General features: G+C 36.1%; 1 protein-coding gene across 1 annotated transcript in view; it reads right to left on the reverse strand.

The window, feature by feature from the left end:
• Positions 1-1058: 1058 nt before the first annotated feature.
• The window catches only part of ephb2a (eph receptor B2a), a 63454-nt gene continuing 41037 nt past the window's right edge, over positions 1059-23475 (reverse strand). Inside the window, exons 4-16 of the mRNA XM_084098046.1 lie at positions 18926-19081; positions 17002-17337; positions 11566-11690; positions 11142-11304; positions 9544-9652; positions 9075-9139; positions 6562-6684; positions 5992-6239; positions 3808-4023; positions 3558-3707; positions 3150-3343; positions 1772-1927; positions 1059-1584 (exon numbers count right to left, since the gene is read on the reverse strand). Of these exons, the coding sequence (XP_083954172.1) occupies positions 1476-1584; positions 1772-1927; positions 3150-3343; positions 3558-3707; positions 3808-4023; positions 5992-6239; positions 6562-6684; positions 9075-9139; positions 9544-9652; positions 11142-11304; positions 11566-11690; positions 17002-17337; positions 18926-19081 (2150 nt within the window). The 3' untranslated portion in view covers positions 1059-1475. The remainder of the gene's footprint in view (positions 1585-1771; positions 1928-3149; positions 3344-3557; positions 3708-3807; positions 4024-5991; positions 6240-6561; positions 6685-9074; positions 9140-9543; positions 9653-11141; positions 11305-11565; positions 11691-17001; positions 17338-18925; positions 19082-23475) is intronic.

A 23475-nucleotide genomic window follows, 5' to 3' on the forward strand; every position in this document is an offset into this window, starting at 1 on the left:
AATTCTGACCTCGACTGAATAGATATGCTATTTATACACAAATAATTATGTGTGTATGTACTGTATGCATATACATAAATATAAGAAATAATCTAAATATCAACAGGAAAATGTAGCGGTAAAAAAACTTTTTTCATAACATGAAATCTGAAAGAAAAAACCCCCACCAAGTGACAGATATAATTGGGACAGAAAATAAACATTTAAATTCAGCCTGCACTTCTATTCAATTCTGTTGGCAGGCTCTGTGAGGAAATCAGCAATTGAAGTGCCTCCGATATGTTACAAAAACATCTGCAGTACAACAAACACTGGCGCATGATTATATGGTTAAGTGGAAAGTAATGGTGTTATAAAGTATAAAACAAATAAATAAAACTCATGAAGAGAATAAAAAAAATAATCATCACATGACTTTAAAAATAACAATATCACACTGAACCAGTATTGGTTGCTTTGTCTACTATTCACATAGTTGAATTTCTATAATAGTCCTCATATTGGCAAGTGCTGCCAGCTCAAGATCCATCTCATGGATAATTCCTCATCATACATGAGTATCACACATGTATAATTATTTCTCCTTTTTCTTGCTATTAGTCCATAGTCTATTTAGATTGACAACCAGACAACATATCATGGCTGGTGAATATGGATGAGCGCCAAACCATATCAAAGAGTAAAGGGTAATATACTGTATATATGATCAAAATCTAATTTTATCTCATCTAATTAGATTGCAGATTTACCCACAGAACTAACAGCCAAAATAAACTTCATAAAACAAGATGTGATAGTGGCTACATTTACATGCATAAACAACCTTTTCTTCCCTTTTATTCTGCATATGGAAACATTCTGATTAAAGTTATACCCAATATGACAGTATCATGATAAAGATGACTGCATGAGATTCTGTCTATTCTTCTAATTCTATTTGAATTTTAATAGTATAATGGGTGCACTTTATAAAATATATAAAAGCCGAGCTGCTTAGGTTAAGGTGACTATACCAGAACTTTACATACACAAGTAGGCTATTGTTTTTTTTGTTTTTTGGATATACGTCACAACAGGGAAGAAAAGACTAACGCAACTTCCATTTCATGCTGACTTTAAACACCTATGAAATAACAGATATACTAACATTTGAAAAGACATGAGGCTTTTATGTGGCTTATTTGAAATACTGCAAAGTCACAGATAACACAGGAACATAAACTTGCAAGTAAATGCAGCCAGAATTACATTTATGGATAATTTTGGCCATTGGAAAGACTTCAGCTTGCCTTCGGTGTGCTGGTGCTGTATTGAGACCATAGAGGTCTTGTGGTGATTTGTTCTTGATCATCCCCAGAGAAAGTGACTACTGCTGGGCTCTGGACACAGGGCTTGCTGAAGTGGGGCGTCTTTCTGCGAGGAGGTCCACAGGGGTCTGGTGTGCACAGGCTGGTCCCGTCCTCCACTCCTAAGAATCAAACCTCCACTGACTGTATCTGGTTCATTTGGGCGCGCATCATCTGCACACTGTTGAGAATCTTCTTCTGGTGGCCGGCTAGTATGACTCCGACCTTCAGAATATCTCTGTGAAGACAGAAAGAGGGCGTAAGAGACATAAACTGCATAATGTCATCATAAGCAGATAAGGCTATCAATCAAATTTTCAGTAATACTGTAGGTTTCCGGTGGCTACAACATCTGGTCCTGTAACTTAGTAAAGAAAATGGTCGATATGAATCCAGTAAGCTTTATGGAAGATAGTAAAACATACTCCATAGTCATTTGAGACACCGCTTCAAAGGTAGTGAGGTCTTCATTTGCAAAGTTCTCCTTGTACTGGCCCATTTTAATGGCGTCCAGCCATTCATCTACTGTGCTGAAGCTGGAGAAGTCTGGTGTGCTGCGGTCCAGCAGAGGTAGATGTACGCTGTAAAACACAAACAGATTCAACATCACTAGGATAGGAACATGTATAACGTGTATTTAAAAAAAGTGTATTCTGATAAATTAGAAATAAAATATCTCAGACCATTTGACCTGAATTCATAATAACATGTACTACCGTTAAAAAAACGTTGTAAGAAGTCTGTAAGATTTTGTAATGTTTTTGAAAGAAATCTCCTCTGTTCACCAAGGCTGTATTTATTTGATTAAAAAAAACAGAATTATTGTGAAATATTATTTTAATTTAAAATAACTGTTTTCTATCTTAATATATTTTCAAATGTAATTTATTCCTGTGATGGCAAAGCTGAATTTTCAGCATCATTACTCCAGTCTTCAGTGTCACATGATCCTTCAGAAATCATTCTAATATGCTTATCCGGTGCTCAAGAAACATTTATTATTATGTTAAAAACAGTTGTGCTGCTTAATATTTTTTGTGGATTCGTGTATTGTAGTAAATATATGCAGTCAGTTTTTTCAGTATCGCAACTTGACATGTCTAAAACGTACACAAGCTATAAAAAGCTCTAAACAAGCTCTTTGCTGTTGAACTGTACACATACTATACACTGAATTCTGAAAAGTCTTGCTCTGTAATGTTTTTTTTTTTATACATTTGTTAATCATATGGACCCCTTATATCATTGGGTTATTAGGTGTCCTTTTGGAGTCTCCAAGTGTCTTTTTTTTTTAAAGACACCTACATTTACCTTAAAAAAAGCTTGCAGAAAATACAGTTTTGTGAGAATCATTCTTCAATCCTTCAATCATCCTTCAATACTTTGCTGGATATAGCAAATGATGACAAAATAAACACGTTAAACATGATACCCTTTTGATTACAAATTAAACATTTGAATCTATTGACAGCCCTAGTCTAAACTTAACTTAAAATTAATTTAATAAATAGAAAATAAACTTATGTAAATATAAGTTTATAAACTTATATATAAAATATAAAAAAAAGCATCTCTTTAAGATGCAAATTAGGCAAAATTCACTTCAAAATCCAGGAATCTAAAACTAGATGGCGATTCTTCTGAATTCTAATTATAAAGTTCAGACTAATGCCAGTGCTAAGAATACTGAACTGTAATCATTGTTTTCTCTTTTTTTTTTTACACAGACTAATGAATTGAATTCAATGCTCAGTGCTTGCTGACCCCTTCAAGCCTGGGTTGACCCAAAATAAAATCTCATACCCTGAAGAGAGAGGGGTGGTAGCCTTCAGGCTGCCAGGATTACGAATCATCTTATCCAGAGTGTTTACGATCTGACTGAATTTTGGGCGGTTGTTTCTTTCCTTTTGCCAGCAGTCCAACATTAGTTGGTGCAGTGCATTTGGACAGTCCATCGGAGGAGGTAACCTATAATCCTGCTCGATTGCATTTATTACCTGGGGGGATGGGAGAAGAAATGACTGATTAAAGAACACATCAGAAACCTCATAAAATCATACTAAACATGTTCTTGAATGCACTTGCAGATATTGTTTCATGACATCATTTGTCCACTAGGTGACATCCTTATCCAGCTCTTTATGAATGTACAGTAGCTTGATGAACAATCATCAATATGACCATGTAATCATATAAGAATTGATTCCATACATCTTGATTGCTCATGTCCCAGTACGGTCGCTCTCCATAGGACATGACCTCCCACATTACGATCCCATAGCTCCACACATCACTTGAGGATGTGAACTTCCTGTATTGAATGGCCTCGGGAGCAGTCCATCGTATTGGAATTTTCCCTCCCTGTGTGGACACTGAATTTAGTTAGGTACTGAACACATAATGCATTAGCATGAAATATTAAGTCATATCAGGCCATATGACCCACTGAACACACACTCACCAGGGCACTTGTGTATGTAGGATCTGACGTGTCATCTTCCAGAAAGCGAGAAAGCCCAAAGTCAGATACTTTGCAGACTAGATTGCTGTTAACCAGTATGTTGCGGGCAGCCAGATCGCGATGTACGTAGTTCATGTCACAGAGGTATTTCATGCCAGCTGCAATGCCACGCAACATGCCGACCAACTGAATGACAGTGAACTGGCCATCATTTTGCTAAGAGGACATACAGAGAATACAAAAGTATATAAAATATATTAAAATACTATTAAATGGAAGTGTATAAGGATACACATATATATTTCTTCTGTACAGAAAGGAAGGCATTTCTAGCATTATAAAATCAGTCTTTCTAGCAAAACATCTTTGCTCTGTGAGCTTGTGTCACAATCTTGTGGAAAAACATCTAGAACTTAGTCCAGCTGTGCCTCTATGCAAACACATCTGGGTCCTGCCCAATGGGATCCTGGGTCAGCTAAAATCAGCAAAAGGACAAACGCCGTCACACACTGTGAGATAAAAAGAGCTGAGCTGAATAGATTTTTGGAAAATGTAGCCAAAAATATGAGTATAATTTTTTTTTTGGATTCCATAAATCTAAATGTACAGAATTAAAAAACAAATGTGGCTTGTAAATAATTAAGATAAGAGGGAAAAAAATGTTGTGTGATTATTGCAGGTAATTTTTTTTATTATTATTATTACATGGCACATGCTGCCCAAAAGGTGCACTCACGTTTTTTTGTTGTTGTTTTTTTCATAGAAAAAAGAAAGAAAAGAAAACAAATACAACACTGTTGAAAAGTTTGGGGTCAGTAAGGTTTTTCACTTTTTAATAATATGTTTAGCTGAAAAACATCAAATTGATCAAAAGTGACAGTGAAGCCATTTATAATGTTACAAAAGATTTCTATTACAAATTGCACTTGAGCACCAAATCAGCATATTACAGGGTTCCTACACATTTTCCATTTCAAAATTCCATACTTTTCCAGACTCAAATTTCCAAACCTCTCTATAGATTTTCAGAGCATATTCAAAGTGCCCCTATTATACTTTTTCGAATATTCCCTTTCATGCAATGTGTAATGCAGCTATCTGCAAAGTTCTGAAGACGAAAGAGCACGCGATAAATAAAGTTATTGTTTCTCAAAAGAAAGAATCGACACTGAACAGCCTAAACGAGTCATCAGGAATTTGAATCCCACTTCCGTGATGGCTTCACGTCACTGGGTAACACATTTGGCCTAATGCCCACCTACTGTATGTTCTACGTTGTTCACCCGCGAACAACTTGACCCACCCTCAAACACTGTAGCTGGTTTGTGTTGTTCATGTTGAGAAGACGCTATTTTCTGCTCTGCAAAAGCAAATTCTCTTTGTAAACACTTCTAAAGGATGACGATGTGAAGAGTCTGGTTAAACTTACCACAGCGATACAACAGCAGTTTTTTTTTGACGAATGCTTCTCAAATCTCCATGAAGTCTAAATGAGGTTTACAAAACGCTCCATGTCCATTAAAGATGGGACAGTACCCACTTTATCAGTAAGTATGATTATTTATTGATGTATATATTTTCTACTGGGTGTTCTTCTAGTGTATCATTGAGAAACGTCCTGCTCAAGTTGTGCTTGCGATGGAGGTTCGGGTTGAATAACTAGTTCTTCCAATGTTTCATCATCGGACTCGAGCTCGGATTGATACGGTAAAATCGACAACATTGTTACTGTCTTTACAGTGTGTACAATCGCTATAGGGAGTAATATGGCCATTTAGCTTCCGACAAGCACTGTAAGTGGTAGACCAATCACAGCAGACTGGTCTGTCTGGCCAATCAGAGCAAATTGGCAAAAACATTTTTTTTTTCGTGATACTGCCTCCACACCACTAGGTGTCAAAATTTTACATACAAAATTTAAGTGCACTTTTAGGGTACGTTTACACGACAACGGAGAAGTTTTTCTTTTGAGTTTTCCGACAAAAAATGCTGTATTCTGCTGCCAGGCCGTTAGATGGTGATGAAACACTATAGACTGAACATGTAATACGCGTGTGCATGACGTCATCATCTTCAGAGATTCGCCCGTTTTCAAAAACGTGCACTTTGAAACCCGTTTTCAAAAGTTTGCGTTTTCAGGCATCCAAAACGCCGTTGTTGTGAAACAGTGTCGTGAAAACTTACCCGAAGGAAGGAGTCCAGTGATCCGTTCTCCATGAATTCAGTGATGATCATTACTGGAGTGCTCTTGGTCACCACTCCCTCCAGGTGGATGATGTTGGGATGGTCAAACTGCCCCATGATGCTGGCTTCGCTCAGGAAGTCCCGCCGCTGCTTCTCAGTGTAGCCTGATTTCAGAGTCTTGATGGCCACCAAAATCTCCCTCTTCCCAGGAAGCCTGAGATTACCGCTACACACCTCTCCAAACTCACCTAGACAGTTAACCCATATATAGACCAGTTGATTACACCTCAGGAAATTTAACATAAAATTCAATTAGATGAATATAATTAAATTAGCAGCCTGGTTTACTAAAACTTTGTTGCTCCTTTAACAATAATTAAAGGTGCGAACACATCAAGAGCTCCAGGCTTTTTGCCAGATTGTAGCTGCTTTCTAATTAATGGTTGATTTGCTTATATGCATTCGACTAACTAGATGAGATGCAAAGATGTTGGTTAGACTGCAAATCAGCACTCTATGCAATTCAGGCATATTAAAATATTCCTAATTGATGTGAACAGTGGCATTCACCTGCACCAATGACTTGCTCGATTTTCACACAGGTCACGTCTATTTCTTTGGCAAACTCACGCACTGCCTCATTGGGATCCTCGTATGTGAAAGGATCAATGTAGATCTTCATTCCTGGAGACACTTAGAAAGAGAAACAGGAGCTGCAGCAGCAGATGCAGATGCAACAGAAATATATGGCCTATATTGTAATAATTATATTTCAGTGATTCTTGATAGATGGGGTGGGACAAACATAATTTGGCTTAACATTTCTACTTTAAAATCAGATCACCAAAATTTCAACAGAAATGTACAATTTATTTGTATCTTATATATATACTATTTACAGTGAGGAAAATAAGTATTTGAACACCCTGCTATTTTGCAAGTTCTCCCACTTGGAAATCATGGAGGGGTCTGAAATTGTCATCGTAGGTGCATGTCCACTGTGAGAGACATAATCTAAAAAAAAAAATCCAGAAATCACAATGTATGATTTTTTAACTATTTATTTGTATGATACAGCTGCAAATAAGTATTTGAACACCTGTCTATCAGCTAGAATTCTGACCCTCAAAGACCTGTTAGTCTGCCTTTAAAATGTCCACCTCCACTCCATTTATTATCCTAAATTAGATGCACCTGTTTGAGGTTGTTAGCTGCATAAAGACACCTGTCCACGCCATACAATCAGTAAGAATCCAACTACTAACATGGCCAAGACCAAAGAGCTGTCCAAAGACACTAGACACAAAATTGTACACCTCCACAAGGCTGGAAAGGGCTACGGGGAAATTGCCAAGCAGCTTGGTGAAAAAAGGTCCACTGTTGGAGCAATCATTAGAAAATGGAAGAAGCTAAACATGACTGTCAATCTCACTCGGACTGGGGCTCCATGCAAGATCTCACCTCGTGGGGTCTCAATGATCCTAAGAAAGGTGAGAAATCAGCCCAGAACTACACGGGAGGAGCTGGTCAATGACCTGAAAAGAGCTGGGACCACCGTTTCCAAGGTTACTGTTGGTAATACACTAAGACGTCATGGTTTGAAATCATGCATGGCACGGAAGGTTCCCCTGCTTAAACCAGCACATGTCAAGGCCCGTCTTAAGTTTGCCAATGACCATTTGGATGATCCAGAGGAGTCATGGGAGAAAGTCATGTGGTCAGATGAGACCAAAATAGAACTTTTTGGTCATAATTCCACTAAACGTGTTTGGAGGAAGAAGAATGATGAGTACCATCCCAAGAACACCAACCCTACTGTGAAGCACGGGGGTGGTAGCATCATGCTTTGGGGTTGTTTTTCTGCACATGGGACAGGGCGACTGCACTGTATTAAGGAGAGGATGACCGGGGCCGTGTATTGCGAGATTTTGAAGAACAACCTCCTTCCCTCAGTTAGAGCATTGAAGATGGGTCGAGGATGGGTCTTCATGACAATGACCCGAAGTACACAGCCAGGATAACCAAGGAGAGGCTCTGTAAGAAGCATATCAAGGTTCTGGCGTGGCCTAGCCAGTCTCCAGACCTAAACCCAATAGAGAATCTTTGGAGGGAGCTCAAACTCCGTGTTTCTCAGCGACAGCCCAGAAACCTGACTGATCTAGAGAAGATCTGTGTGGAGGAGTGGGCCAAAATCCCTCCTGCAGTGTGTGCAAACCTGGTGAAAAACTACAGGAAACGTTTGACCTCTGTAATTGCAAACAAAGGCTACTCTACCAAATATTAACATTGATTTTCTCAGGTGTTCAAATACTTATTTGCAGCTGTATCATACAAATAAATAGTTAAAAAATCATATATTGTGATTTCTGGATTTTTTTTTCCAGATTATGTGGACATGCACCTACGATGACAATTTCAGACCCCTCCATGATTTCTAAGTGGGAGAACTTGCAAAATAGCAGGGTGTTCAAATACTTATTTTCCTCACTGTAAATATTATATTATTATTATATTATATTATATTATGTGCATGTTTTCACACTGTCACAAAATTGTAAACATACATTTTAGAATATTTATTTTAAAATAAAATACTTTTTTTCCACTGCTGTAACCTGTTTTGTTCCATATCTCAAGAATCATTGATGTATAGTTAAATTATTTTAATAATTAATTTAAATGTGATAATATTATAATAAACATCAATGCAACATGACACTGGCTCACATGGCGAACAAGCTAAACAATAAAGTGGGAGCATGCAAGCACTTCTAGGAGAAGACATAAAGCACAAATGAATTATGGTTTCTGCATGTATATGCTGAGTCAACTAGCTTAAGTGCACATTTTACCATCACCATATGGACCCATTCCAATACACTGCAGTTCATAAAGTGGCATTGTGTGGTAAAGATCTTCAAATTGTAAGTAAAGTTGTGCTGTGTTTTCAATGTTTATGTGTGCTGTGCAGACAGTCTGCTGTTTTCATTTAATGATCCGAGTCTTGTTTAAAAAAAAAAAAATCAAGTAAATATTATGAGCACAAATGAAATATTCCATATATGCCTGAATGGTTTACTCACTGTGGCCACTGGTGTAATGCTGAATCTTGTCAGTGAATTCAGACTCTGTCCTGTCACTGCCTCTCCTGATGAGACCCAAACAGGAAGAAGAAGTCAGAAGAAAAACTTTGAAGCACTTTGAAGCTCTTTCTCAGTTTATAAGAGAAAGAGGAAATAAAACATCTGTTCAGTTTTAATTGATTCCAGATCATGATATAGATAGTTTTATTTAATGCCATGTCAGCATCTAAGGCTATTTTCACAGCAAAAATTAAATTACAAAAATACAAATATCATATAAATACAATAAAACCAAGCAAACAAACACAAGTCGTCATATTATATATTTTTTTATTTTAATTAACATATGATAAAAAAATCCAAAACCTTTTCAGGCATAATCTTACTAAATAAGTCCTTAAGTGAAATAACTTCACAATAGAGCATTCTACTTGTATTATATCCAGATCATGATTACCAAGAGACTCACCGATTACAGACGATAATGAGCACAACCACAGCGATAAGAAAAACAACACCCGCAGCAGCAGAGCCGATAATGAGGGGCAGTTTCTCCCGCAGGCTGGAGTTATACTCGTCTTCAGATGTACACACGGCAGACACAAAATCAGATCAGTTAGGCAGAGTTTTCAATCACAAAAGCCTATAACATTTTTTTTTTTTTTTAAATAAAACAGACCTGCAGGAAACATTTCTCATTCTTTAACCAAGTACAAATGTGGTTTTCCCACATTTTAAATATGAACATTAACATTTGAAATGTAGGAGTATTAATCTAAATGTTGGCAAAGAATCAAGATGCACATACAAAATATTTGGGCTCTGTAAGATAAAAAAAAAAAAAAAAGAATTAAAACAAGTCTATTATGCTCACCAAGGCTGCATTTATTTGATAAAAAATTCAGCAAAAACTGTGATATTTTGAAATAATATAACAAAATAGAAAATTTTTTATTTTCTGCAGCCATTACTCCAGTCTTCAGTGTCACATGGTCCTACAGAAAACATAATATGCTAATATGCTAAAACTAACATGCTGATTTGCTGCTCATGAAACTTTTCTTATTATTAATGTTGAAAACAGATGTGCTGCTTAATATAGTTGAGGTTTTTCCAGTTTTTTCCTGGATTCTTTGATTATTTGAAAAAAATTTTTTTTTGGAACAATGTAAATGTCATGCAAAATTTGATCAGTTTAATGCATCCTTGCTGACTAAAATAAAAAAATAATGAAAAAAACTCTTACTGAGCCCAACCTTGCAATGGTAGTGTATATTTTTGCTGCCACGTTTTATATCACAGAGTTGTTGAATTCTTGATTCTGATTGGCTGACAAGCATTCTTAAAGGTGCAGCATGCAATCTCCCAGAATTGTTGTTGAACACTGTTGATATCTGAAATCAACCCAAACAATCCCAGCCCCTCTCTTCATTGCTCCGCCTCCAAAATTCACGAACACTTTACAGCCCGCATCGTAACCCTTCATTTTCCAGTGATATTCCACTGAGATTTTCTCTTTTGTATGGTCTCTCATCTCTCTTTCAACAGTCTTTCTTCAAATCTCCCTCTTGCTCACTCTCTCTCCTCATACGCTCCATAATGCTGATTTTGCTACAAGGTCCGACAACTTTACAACAGCATTTTTGAAAAATAGCTTACTGCACCTTTAAGCTGTTAAATCATCTTCAACGATCGTCCTGGCGCCGGCTCTGGAATGCCACAGAGTCTTCTAATGCCCACGAAACAAATAAACGTGTTCCCAAGTAGAAAAGTGCTCCCTGCTGTCAAATGTTTCCATTTTCGTCAGATTAGTATTGGAAATAAACAGCATGTTGCGACGGCTTGGCCACTGGCTCATGATTCTGGCTTTGCCATTGAGACATGGATCAAAAATTGTCCTCCAACTGCCTACGGTTAATGTAATTTCAGAGACAGGAAAGCAGTATTTGCCAGACTGTGGCGCCTTATTAACTATTGACAATTTCATTGACTTGAACATAAATAATTAGACTACTATTTAGGAAAGTAAAACAGCAAAATGTTTAAAAGCCTGTTAAAGTCCAATACCTTCAGTCATTGTTTGGAAGAACATCTTCCCACTGAAACGTCCAAAGCCCGCCACTGTTCGGGCCCGTACCTGGAACACGTAGATGGTCCCCTGCTTCAGGCCACGGATAACTGCTGTATTAGTCTGACTCCGCAGCAGAGAGGAGTTCGACTCAGCCGTATACTAGATATAGACCAAAGATCAGAGATCATCATAAAATAAATCCTACAGAAACCTACATTAACATTTAGAATTATAAAATGGTGCATATTTTTGAAGAAAGTCAATAGATCTAACAAAATAAATGAACTAAATTAATTTAAGCCTGTACAAGAACAGAACAAATCCCCAAGTAATTGTTTATTGCTTTAAAGTTCACCTCAGTTTAAGTTCATTGAATGTTTTATTTTTTGAGAGAAGAGAATCATGTTCAGTACTTATTACCTTCTCGTAATATTGCAGCTCATAGTCCAGAATGACCCCATTGGGCTGGTCTGGCTGGGACCAGGACAATGTGATGCTGTCCACAGCTCGGCTGACCTGATGCATAATTGACACAGCAGATGGAGCTGTAGAGAGGATGATGAAACAAAGGAAACAAATGAGAAATATATATAGCTGGATACATAAAGTGTAGGAGTTCATCTGAAAATCTTTTCATGAAAAATGAGCTCATAATAAAGAGTGGTTCTCAATCCTGACAGTGTTTCGATCACCACACAAGATCGCAGCCAAACCAAGGACACTCACTAACTTTAATGATTTTCATTAAGAACATTAAAATTGATACACTCTATGATTTTGAATAGATCATTAAGAAAGTTTCTTAGATTTTCATGATTAATTTTAATGAACGATTATGTTCGATATGTTTTATACAATGATTGGGGTCAGCAAGATTTTTTCTAAAATAAATACCAAATAAATACTATAGCAAGGACGCATTCAAACGATCAAAAGTGACAATAAATATTTTTCTAATGTTACAAAAAATTTCAACTTTAAATAAATGCTGTTATTTTTAACTTTCTATTCAAAACGCTTAAAAAACGCTTTCCTCAGATACATTAAGCAGCTGTTTTCAACATTGATAATAATAAGAAATGTTCCTTGAGCAGCAAATCAGCATATTAGAATGATTTCTGAAGGATCATGTGACACTGAAGACTGTAATGATGCTGAAAATTCAGCTTTGCCAACACAGGAATAAATTACATTTAAAAATTCTGTACATTAAAATAGAAAAGTTAAATTGTACTTCAAAATGTAAAATATTTTAAATTGTAATAATATTTCACAATTGTACTGTTTTTACTGTATTTTTTAAACAAATAAATGCAGCCTTGGTGAGACTCCTTTAAAAAAAAAAAATTAAAAGATCAATTCCACCCTACATCTTTGAATGGTTGTGTATATCTTCTCAACAGAACCCCTGGAGTTCACTATTTTTGACATCTGGAATGCGCTGCAACAGCATTTCTCCCTAAGCACAACACCATTTCCAACAAAGATCAGCTATACTGTCTATAGTTCTGGAGCTAGAGCTCACATGCTAACTGGCCTCTGCGTAGCACTCACAGTTCCCTGGCACCCGTGCCGTTTTGGATATAGAGGAGCCATTATATCAACTGCAGCTTCAGACTGACTACTAACTGGAAAGAAAGACTCTGGAAGCCCATGTAACACTTCATTATCATTTACAAGCCTTAAGAAGCAAAAAGACAAGCGTGAAAGCTGGCAAACACTATGGCTGTTGATAAAACGGCACTCATGGTTTAAAGATCAAACAAATCGCAGTGCCTTAAAGCCAAGCGATGCCTTGTACATGAAGTTTGCTCCTGGCATGCTTGCTTGGGTGTGTAGGGAGGAAAATTATTTTGTTTATATGCCAAATACTTATTCCCCAGACTTGCGTGATAAAATATAATAGGTAAGACAATATCTCAGCGTTTTAAGACCATTGATTTTAATCATTTCCAAAATAAATTGGTCAAATAAATCACACTGATACTCTTTCACATGTGCCATCTCTGTATAATGATAGCTGCTGAGCCCAAAGAAAGATGTTTTATACATTGTATTTATAGTTGGCATAAAGTTGATGGTTGATTACTCTGAGAGTTCGAGGCCTCAGGTTGTTATGCGTTCTCTGTTGCCGATCAGAGCTCAGGAATATTAAGCTCACAATGTTGTGTAAAAAATATGTCTTGTGCTATTTGGTTTCTCTGTAAACTTCGATCCCGAGCTTTGATTAAGTGTTTTTCCATGCGCTGGTTTCGATGGGCAGAACAGGCTCTGTGTCTTGATTTACTGCGCTGAATGGTGGGATGGTGTGTGAGGAGGATGGGATTGTTGAGAAGTTGAGGGTGCCGTTGTGTATTTTGGAGAGATTCATCTAAACAACACTAGGAAAGAAAGATGTGATTAGACTAGCACTCTAAATAGGAAGACGAACCATTTCAAACAATCACAAAATTCAATTCCTCAGACGCATGTAACTTTTTCACCCCCACAATTCGTAAATAAGCTGATGACAGGACTGCAATTTGGGTCATTATTAAAGACAAGCCAGTCAAATGGTCATCATTTACTCACCCTCACATATTTTGAAACCAGCATGACTTTCTTCAGTGAAATACAAAAAAAATAAAAATAAAAAAATAAAAAAATTGAGTGGATTGTTCAAGCTGCTCATTTTCATACAAAGAAAGTGAATGGTGACCACATGATCCTTCAGAAATCATTCTAATATGCTTATTTGCTCCTCAAAAAACATTTGGTAACACTTCACAATAAGATTTCATTAGTTCAAAAGTTGTTAATGGACACTAACATGAACAACAAACAATGAATGATTTTTATTTTTATTAACTAACATTGTAAAAAGTTACCAAACATGTCTTATCATGAATGTTGAAAACAGTCATGCTGCTTAATATTTTTATTTGTAAACTTGAATTTTTTTTAGGATTCTTTGACTAATAGAAAGTTAAAAATAACAGAATTCACTTGAAATACAATCATTTGTAACAATGTAAAAGTCTTTCCTCACTTTTGATCAATTTAATGCATCCTTGCTGAATAAAAGTATTAATTTCTTTAAAACATTTTCTTTACTGACCCTAACCTTTAGAACAGTGATAAATATAAAACCCCACAATGACAACAACAACAACAAAAATGCTATTATCCTTTAAATCTCGTTTATTCTAAGCACCCATGGTTTATTTAACACGCTACAATATTTCAAAGGAAATGCAGTTTCTAAAGTTGAAGAAACCCAGAGCGTCTGGAGAGAATCCCCCACAGGTATGTGGCAATAAAATAGAGCAAGTCATAATATATTTAAAATAAGTTCTCTCGTTTTGATGAGGTGATCGGTTTTCCAAAGAGTCTGCAGTAAGTGGTACTTCATCATTCCGCTGCTCTCTTTGACTGCAATTTATGAGAAATACAAGTAGTGCTCTCTCAGTGAAAAACATAAATTCATATGTCCTTGCGGTATTCTGGAGGAGAATAAGAGGAACCGATTACGAGCATTTCCATCTGAAATGGATCTCAGAATCATTATATTTTCCACAAGAATTTCCACTGTGGCAACTGACAAAGTCATTTACTTGTTGATCGCAGCTTAAAACAATGTAGACTTGAACACATTAATGGGAATACCTACAAGCCTATATATTTTTATTTTTTATTTTTTTATTTATTTAGAAAAGGGACAGCGTACATTAATTAACATTCATAAATGTAAATGTACCCAAATTAGCCCGAAGGCTAGTTTTCATTGGTAGTCCCTTTGCCAGATGTTATTAGGCTCTAAACTAGAAAAAAGGTTTAAACATTACAACAATACACTACAACAATCATAAAACTAGAACTTGTAAACACCTCTGTAAAATACAATTAAACAAGGTATTTCAAGAATATATATATATATATTCTTGAAATTCCTTCCCTTAGGGTTAAATATCTAAAATCAAAACAAATCAAAAAGAAAAAGAAATAGAAATAATAATAATAACAATTTCCTTTTACTGTTTTATTTATTTTTAGGACCCTTCCTAACTTGATTCACATTTCATGCATTTTATAAAAACCATTAGCTTGTACTGTAAGTTTGTCTGAGAAACATTATTAATAAATCCCTGAGCGTGGGAGGACGTTTATAGTTCCTGAGTGCTGTGTAAACCCGTGGCTGTTGAGCTCACGCTTAGGCTCTGGTTGAGCAGCCGGTCTTGGCATTGTCCCCTCTCTCTGTGTTTTGGGGACGCGGGTGGTGTGAGGTGGATTTTTGTCTTTTAATGGCAGCAGTGAAGCAGTAATGTGGACTGACAGGCACACCGGTGGAGCCCCAGCCTCCAGTGATAGGGCCAGCGAGTTCACTGCAGCACAGCCGGGGGCACGGCTCTCATTAAAATGCTCTATTAAACACTATTATGTTCCTTTTGAACTGGCTCTTTTTGACTGACAATTAAAATCCCTGTACAGAGCAATATGATGAGTGTTGTGGACTAGCTTTCAGTCCTCTGATAAAATTGAAGGAACATGAGAAACCTGATCAGGTGAAGACAAAAAGATGCAAACACATCAGTTTCACGATGAAGTCCTCTAATACTCAAAGCAGCAGGGAAAAACAAAAAACTGGGCAACATGAATAGTGAGACTCGCAGAGATACTAGTGTGTGACTACAGTCTGGTGATGTGCAATACAACATATTTACAAAATCAGCAGGGATCTAGAGTTGACACTAGACAAATGTAGATCAAAAGATAATTTTGGATCAATAGTTCAGGGATTTTCAAATTTGTATCTGAGGACAGGATATAAAAATGTAAAAAAAAAAAAAAAAAATGCATATATAAATAAAAAAAATAAACATTTACCAAAATTTGATAGTAAATATATCAAATATATTATATGGAATATAATAATATAATATATATATTTTCCAGATAATATTTTGCGCATATTTATACAAATATATAGTACACATTTATATATAGTATGCATTATATATAATATAATATATTATATCTATATATATATCTATATATATATATCTATATCTATATATCTATCTATCTATCTATCTATCTATCTATATATATATATATATATATATATATATATATTCAATATATTAAAATATATGTAAATTATATACACATCTGATATATGCATATTTTTAAATTAATTTTAATAACATATTTTACAAATATATATAATATATAGTGTAATAAAATAGCAATAATTATATTATGATTTATTAAATATATTGTTTTAAACATTTATAATAGTTATTAATAATATAAAATATAAATATGTCTTTGCACATTTAAATATTTAGCTACTTTAATATTTACTTTTACTACTACTATTATTACTGTTATTTTACAATAATTTTTTGGAGGTCGATGGCATCAAAACATTTGAAAACCCCTGAACCAGTCAACCTTACTATTCAGCTTCAGTTAAGTCTAGTCTGACCCATTCCTGCTACATAGTCTGTCTACTATTGCTTTCCTGTAGCTCAAACAGTGTCGCGCTTGCAACGCCAAGGTCATGGGTTCGATTCCCAGGGAAAGCAAGAACTGATAAGAATGTAAATGTGTACCTTGAAATGCAATGCAAGTCGCTTTGGATAAAAGCGTCTGCCAAATGCGTAAATCTAAATGTACTAAAGCTGCTTCCTGCCGCTGCTCAGTGTATTTTATCCATAAACTAATTTCCAAAAAAGCAAAATAGTAGGAAAAAAAGCAAAATAAAAGCTCCTGAAATTCAAGGTCAAATTCAGCCCACAGCAAGTTGAAAGCATTTAGACTATGAACATCATCTGCGATGTCTCAAACTGTAACCGGAGTTTACTGCTGTCTTACCAGCCTGGTTTGTGGTGATGTTGACAGCGGTGAACTGAGGCGAGGAGGGACTCTGGTCAGACACTCCATTCACAGCCTGGATCTCAAAAGTGTACTGCGTGTGGGCCAGCAGGTCACTGATATGGACCCGTGGATCGGTCAGGCCAAGTTGGCGAGGCACGAACTGCACGTTGTCACCGCACCGAGTGCATGACCCTCGACCCGAACCGCAGCTCTTGCAGATGATGTTGTAGACCACATCCTGCCGACCTCCGCTCTCCTTCGGCGGATCCCACTCCAGCCGCAGGGAGGTCTCGTTCACGCTAGAAATCACTCTATGGGGCGCAGACGGAACCGCTGTGGAAAGAGAAACACACTGACTCATCAGCAGGTCCGGGTCTTATCGGGACATGAGTTTAATTAAACACAAGCCTAGGAATTCTTGGATTATGTGGTGTAATGTGCAGGAAAAAGTATGTGAACCCTTTGAATTTGTCTTTGAAATTTGATCTGATCATCAAGTCCCCCTACATTAGGCCTATGTGATGTAAAGTAACTTTACATGTCCTGTCCCATGCTTTTTTCCCCTCATAGTCTGCTGGGTTGCTGACTTAAGCACATTCTAACTGCTTCGTCTTGTGTCTTTATGATCTGATTTTCCCTTATTCACAAGCCTATTATCATCGCTCCTTTAAAAAAGAAACTGGATCAAAGTAATCTCCGCTTTCTAACAAGCCACATTAAAGTAACAATTTCATAATGACAAGAGATGAAAAGAGAAGTGGTTCATTGTAATGTAAAACAAGAGTTAAAGAGAAGAATGTTCTCCTCCCTCTATTCTGGACACAGTGCAGCAGTTCAGACTACTGACAGCGTAGAGCACTACTCCACTATTCACACAGGCTCACCCTTCCCAAAAGAACAGAGCATTATGCAAATCTCGACGGGTCAATCTCGCTGCTCGGTGAGTTACAGCAACGAATGAATGTTCAGTGAGTTACGCACACATTTTCATTTGCTGCACTTAACTGAAGCTTTAAATAGGGCAACCACATACAAAAATGAAAAGACAAAAGACTCAAGCAAGTCTCCTGTGCTGAAGTTATTTTTCTGAGCAGAGATGTCAAAATGACCGGTACTGTGTGAATGAAGTTGATACTAAAATAAAGTAGTATTTTGCAATAGCAGTCTTTTTACAGTATAAAACTGCTTTTAAATATATGTCTTGCAAATGCAATGTAAACTGTAGCTTAATAAACCTGCCACTGTCTATTATATCATTAACATATATCAAATGGCAATAATAATATATAATAATAATAATTGTTATTATTATTATTATTATTATTATATGTAATTACATTATTATATACACATTATATATAATAATTATTATAAATAACACTATAACACAATATTAATAAACAACAACAACAATAATGATCTTTATTACTTGATATGCACCAATAATTAAATTCTGCCAGACAAGTCAACTATTATTTTCATCTTATGGATAATCAATAAATGACAGCTATTAAAATTAATATATATAAAATAAAACACTAAAAACTCAAATCAATCCATTTAAATGCTACAATTGAATCACAACATACAGTATGAAAAATGTATATTTATTTTGTTTTATTATATTATTGTTATTAAATGACTATTTTTAAATTATTAACTTCGTAAAAAAACAACAAAAGGAAACGAGCAGCACATTTAAATATTAAATGATAATGATATATAAAAAAATATAAAAAATCTGTAATATTGGCAAGTAACCAATATGGTATACTGATATATCAGGCATCCTTATTTATTACCATCTGTACTGTGAAAATCCTATTTCTGAGTGCTTTGTAGATCAAAGCCTGTCTGATTTTCCAAAAAGAGAGCCACAATCACTGTAAATGACATAAAATAGCATAAGAGAATGACATACTGGTGCATGGCATCTGTAGAGGGTCAGAGTCGGTACGGTAGTATCCACTGCGGCAGACACAATTGGTGGCACCCTCGTTGGTGGTGCGACTGTTGATGGGACACTGGAGACATTTCTGGTCCCCTTGAGAGGCTTTAAAGGACCCAGATGGACAGGCTGCATTAAGAAAGGTAGAGAAAGTTTACTATAATGAATAGCAAATCAGAATAATTAAATAAAGTAAATAATTTAGGGATTGAAGTTCATTTTTGTTCCCTTTGAAGATCTATCACACATACATAAATTATATCTGGAGCTCACATTAATGTCTCCCCATGAGCACATTTTCTTATAAAACAGCCATCTTTATATTTCTGTTTGGAATCGAAGAGAAAAATAGGAAGGAAGTGAAAGCCCTCATAATGCCGTCTGATGGGCCTCCAGTGCAGTTTTGAAGCTTTATCTCGCACTCGCACTGATAATCTTTTGTTTGGCATACAAAGAGCCGAATGGCACTCGGATATATCTGTGGAACAAACTAACAAAGACCTTGTTAAATCACAGCACAGCTTTTCCCTGCTGACTAGTCTTCACTGTAAACAAAATGCAAATGCGCTTGTGCTATTCAGAACTAATTATTTTTTAAATGAAGAATTTAATTACGTTTTTTGAAAGCTTTCTTTTAATAAGGTCTGAGCTGGATATTTAGGCAATGGTTATTCTTCAACTGCTTCAGCAAGAACCTGTGCTGCCGAAAAGAGATGTTTACATGATAATGCATATACTGTACAATTCATAAACAGACCAACTCTTAAACTTTAAAATCCCACCATTGAAATAAAAAATAACAGCAGTAGAGGAATAACAGCAGTTTCAAAAGATCATATCATATAATATTTGTAGTGTATTATATTGATGTCATGTTGTATTTATTTTAAACCTTTCATTTATCTTCAAGGGCATCTCAGTCTAATATATATATATATATAAATTATCTCAGTCTATAATCAACTTTTATTATGTATTCAGTTTCCCCAATTTCTGAACAGAATCAAAAGCAAATAACGTTTTATAATACTTTCCTTCTGATTTTACTATTTACATGTGAATTTACAGTAACAAGTTAAATTATTTAATGAAATATTTTGGTAAACAAATTATTATTCACCACACTGAAATCAATAACCATAAAATGTAATTACACATGTGTTTTATGGGCATAACTCCAGCTGGTTAGCTAATGTGACAAGCTGCCTGCATTGAGAGTATGACGAGGAGCAGCAGATAGTGTGTGAAGTTTTTGTTATGACAACCATACATACTGAAAGTATTATTTGCTGTTCAAGAAACAGCTTATTAATACCAGTGTTGAAAACACCTGTGCTGCTTAATACTTTTGTGGAAACTATGATACCTGTAAAAAAATAAATAAAAAAAAAAGATTCTTTGATGAATAGAAAGTTCATCAGCATAAAATGTAACGGTAAATTACAGATTTTACATTTCTGGGTGAACTATCCCTTTATAAGTCATTATTCCTATAGACCTTATGTAGCCCCGCCCCTTTTCAGCGCTGCGCTCGTTGTCTTTTGACTTCCGGTCTGTATTTTCACAGCGATCTTGCCTATTTATGAATGAACGGCTCGTTTTAAAATCTTCCCGGTCTACTGACATTTGTTAAGTCATCTGCTTTAAACATAACAATCCTCATGATAACTTTCGTTAACTTTACATTAAGTAAATCCACTTCAAAAGCTAATTACTCCTGGACAGCAATGCCATAGAAATATACAGAGTGACCGCAAAAACGGAAGTTCAAAGACAATATTCTAAAGATGGCGGCGCCCTCGTTTCTCTGGCGCATAAGGTCTATAGGAGCTTGAAACTGTGACATACATAGGCCTATACATAGGCTCATGAAACTGGGACTCTTGGGTGAATCAGAGCGTTAACACATTCATAATTTAGAATATACTTAAAGTCCCCCTGTAGTCAATAACTGTATCCCTTAAAACTCATCTTTGATCACCAAAATGACATATTTAGTGTGTTTTTTTTCTTGAAAAAATAAATAAAAAATCTTCATGCCTTAAAATAGCTTGAATATAACCGTACACCCTTGCCTCATTTAGTATACGTGGTTCTATGAAAATGCAAATTATCCCCGCCTCCACTCACTCACACCAGCTCAGAGATCCACTCGTTGATGATCACGCGTTGAAGTGATTGGTTACGAGGTAGTTTATGATGTCAGAAACACCAGTGATTTCAAACCGGGTTTGAGACTGTCTTTGGTCCACTGCAGTTTTAAGGAGAAAATACTCAGCAATGGTGTCGACTTATGAATTTGAACATGGTTTGTCTAAGCATATCAAAAACACCACATAGACATATAAACATCAAAAGCTTGATTTTCACCACAGGGGGACTTTAAAAACAAAACCTACACCATCCTGCCATGTGACTGCAGAGAATGATATGTTAAAGTCATGCAGTGTTTTGACTAAATCAAAACTCGCACATTTTCCCACAGACAGCAAGACAGACAGCATCCTTTATTTGCTCACAGCAAATTAGTCAACAGCTGCCTCATCTGCCCCTCGGCCAAAATAACCTCCACGCTCACAGTAATACACACAGAAATAGCCCACTGACTCTGGTTTTGAAATAAATCAAAGATTGAGGGTAGATGTAATATGAGTCACATATCATCTGCAGGTGCAAAGCAATCAACACTTACCAAGAGCAAAGTGTGTTCTAGGAAGTACAATGAAACTCATTCTATTAGCCTAATACCCCAAATGGCTTTGACAGTAAAACATTACTCTTGGCTGGCGCTCTCAGCCTATGATTGATGACAGAACATTCTCTTTCTGCCAGAAGGAATATAAGGCTTACACGCTCACACATCACAGTGAGTTAGAGCGGTGGACGTGGTGAATGAGGTGTTGGTTACAGTTGAATGAGGCAGAGTGGGTGTGAGTGACAGTGTACAGGAGTGGAATTAAATCTGTGGTACCACAGGGCTCCACAATAGAGATTGTGCTGTGCGAGAGGGAGAATGACAGAAGAACAATATCCTACGACATATTAGATGTGTGTGCCGAGTGTACTGTACATGACTAGAGTACTTAAGTAGGCGCTAATGGAATTCTGGGAGAAATTTATTAAAGACCTTTGTGGCAGCGCACATTTTTTATAATCTTACAGATCTGTTTATCTTCATTCCTGTGAATTGTTGTGCTCTTTTATTATGAGGCAGATTTTACAACAGGGAAATCACTGTAAATACTTCATAGCCTTGGTATAACAGTTTATCCTTTGGTGAAATACATTTCCGTGCCTTTTAAACACAAACGTACTTATTTAGAGGTGTGTAATTTTCTCAATGTTAAAATACTTTCTACCATGTCTTCTTAAATACAGAGACAATCGGTTTATGCTGGGAATCCAGACTTGTTTGAGAATCCAAACCAGCCCAATCTAGCTCAACCAATGGCGTGAGTTTGGAGTGGGACTATCCGTTTAGCAGACCAATGGAAGATGAGGTTAGTGTTCGCAATAACAATTTTAATTTTTTTAAACAATTACATTTGGCGATGCCATTACTGGTTGCTTTAGGGTGGTGGTGACTGATTTAGTGAACTTTTTCAACTGATTCTGTCACGTTTTGTTTTATGTCAGTCATGTTTCATGTCTTTGTCATGTGATTCCCTGTTAGTCATGTGATCCTGCCAAGTGTTCGGTGTTGTCATGTTGTCATTGGTTCATTGTTCATAGGTGTCCCTTGCCTAGTCATTAGTCTTGTGTATTTAAGCCCTCATGTTTGCCATATGTCTTTGTGAAGTATTATTTCACTGTAACCATTATTGGTAAGCTTCATGTTCATGTTCATGTTCATGTTCATGTTCATGCTCATGCTCATGTTCATGCTCATGCTTTGAGTTTCATGCCACACCATGCCTTTGTTTTATGTTTGATCACATTTTGGAAATAAAGCTGCATTTGGGTTCTCATCTTAACTTGCCTATAGTGGACTTCATAACATTAAAGATTCATGTGAGTGAACTGAATCAAAAGATTAATTTCATTGATTTGTTATGTGAGCCTTAAGGTGGAGTTATATTTACCGTTGCTCTGTGAAATGTTGTGGGTAAAATCCAGTCATTTCAATAGGTGTCCGCACAATCGGGAATGTCATGTAAATTATTTCCCCACACTGATTTTGCGTCGGGTTCAAGTTTTTCATGGGAATTCGCTACAATTACCAACAGAATGCTTGTTTTGAAAGAGACTTCTATGTGAATGACAGTTCAAACATCACTTTTTTTTTGCAGATATCTCACTAAAATTGCACTAATGTGACCACACCTTCACTCTAGGTTACAACCTGTATGTGATGACTTTTTGAGTCTTATTGAGTCATTAAATAAATGATTCACTCAACAGAATTGTTCAAAAACACAGTCATTTGCATAATGACTGACTGTCTTACTTCGTATTAAAAAAAGATGGTTATATGGTTTTATCAAGCTACAAAAAAAGCCTAAATAAATTTATCATGGGTTTCA

Source organism: Abramis brama (genome assembly GCF_963993115.1).
Source record: "Abramis brama genome assembly, chromosome: 22".
Lineage (NCBI taxonomy): Eukaryota > Metazoa > Chordata > Actinopteri > Cypriniformes > Leuciscidae > Abramis > Abramis brama.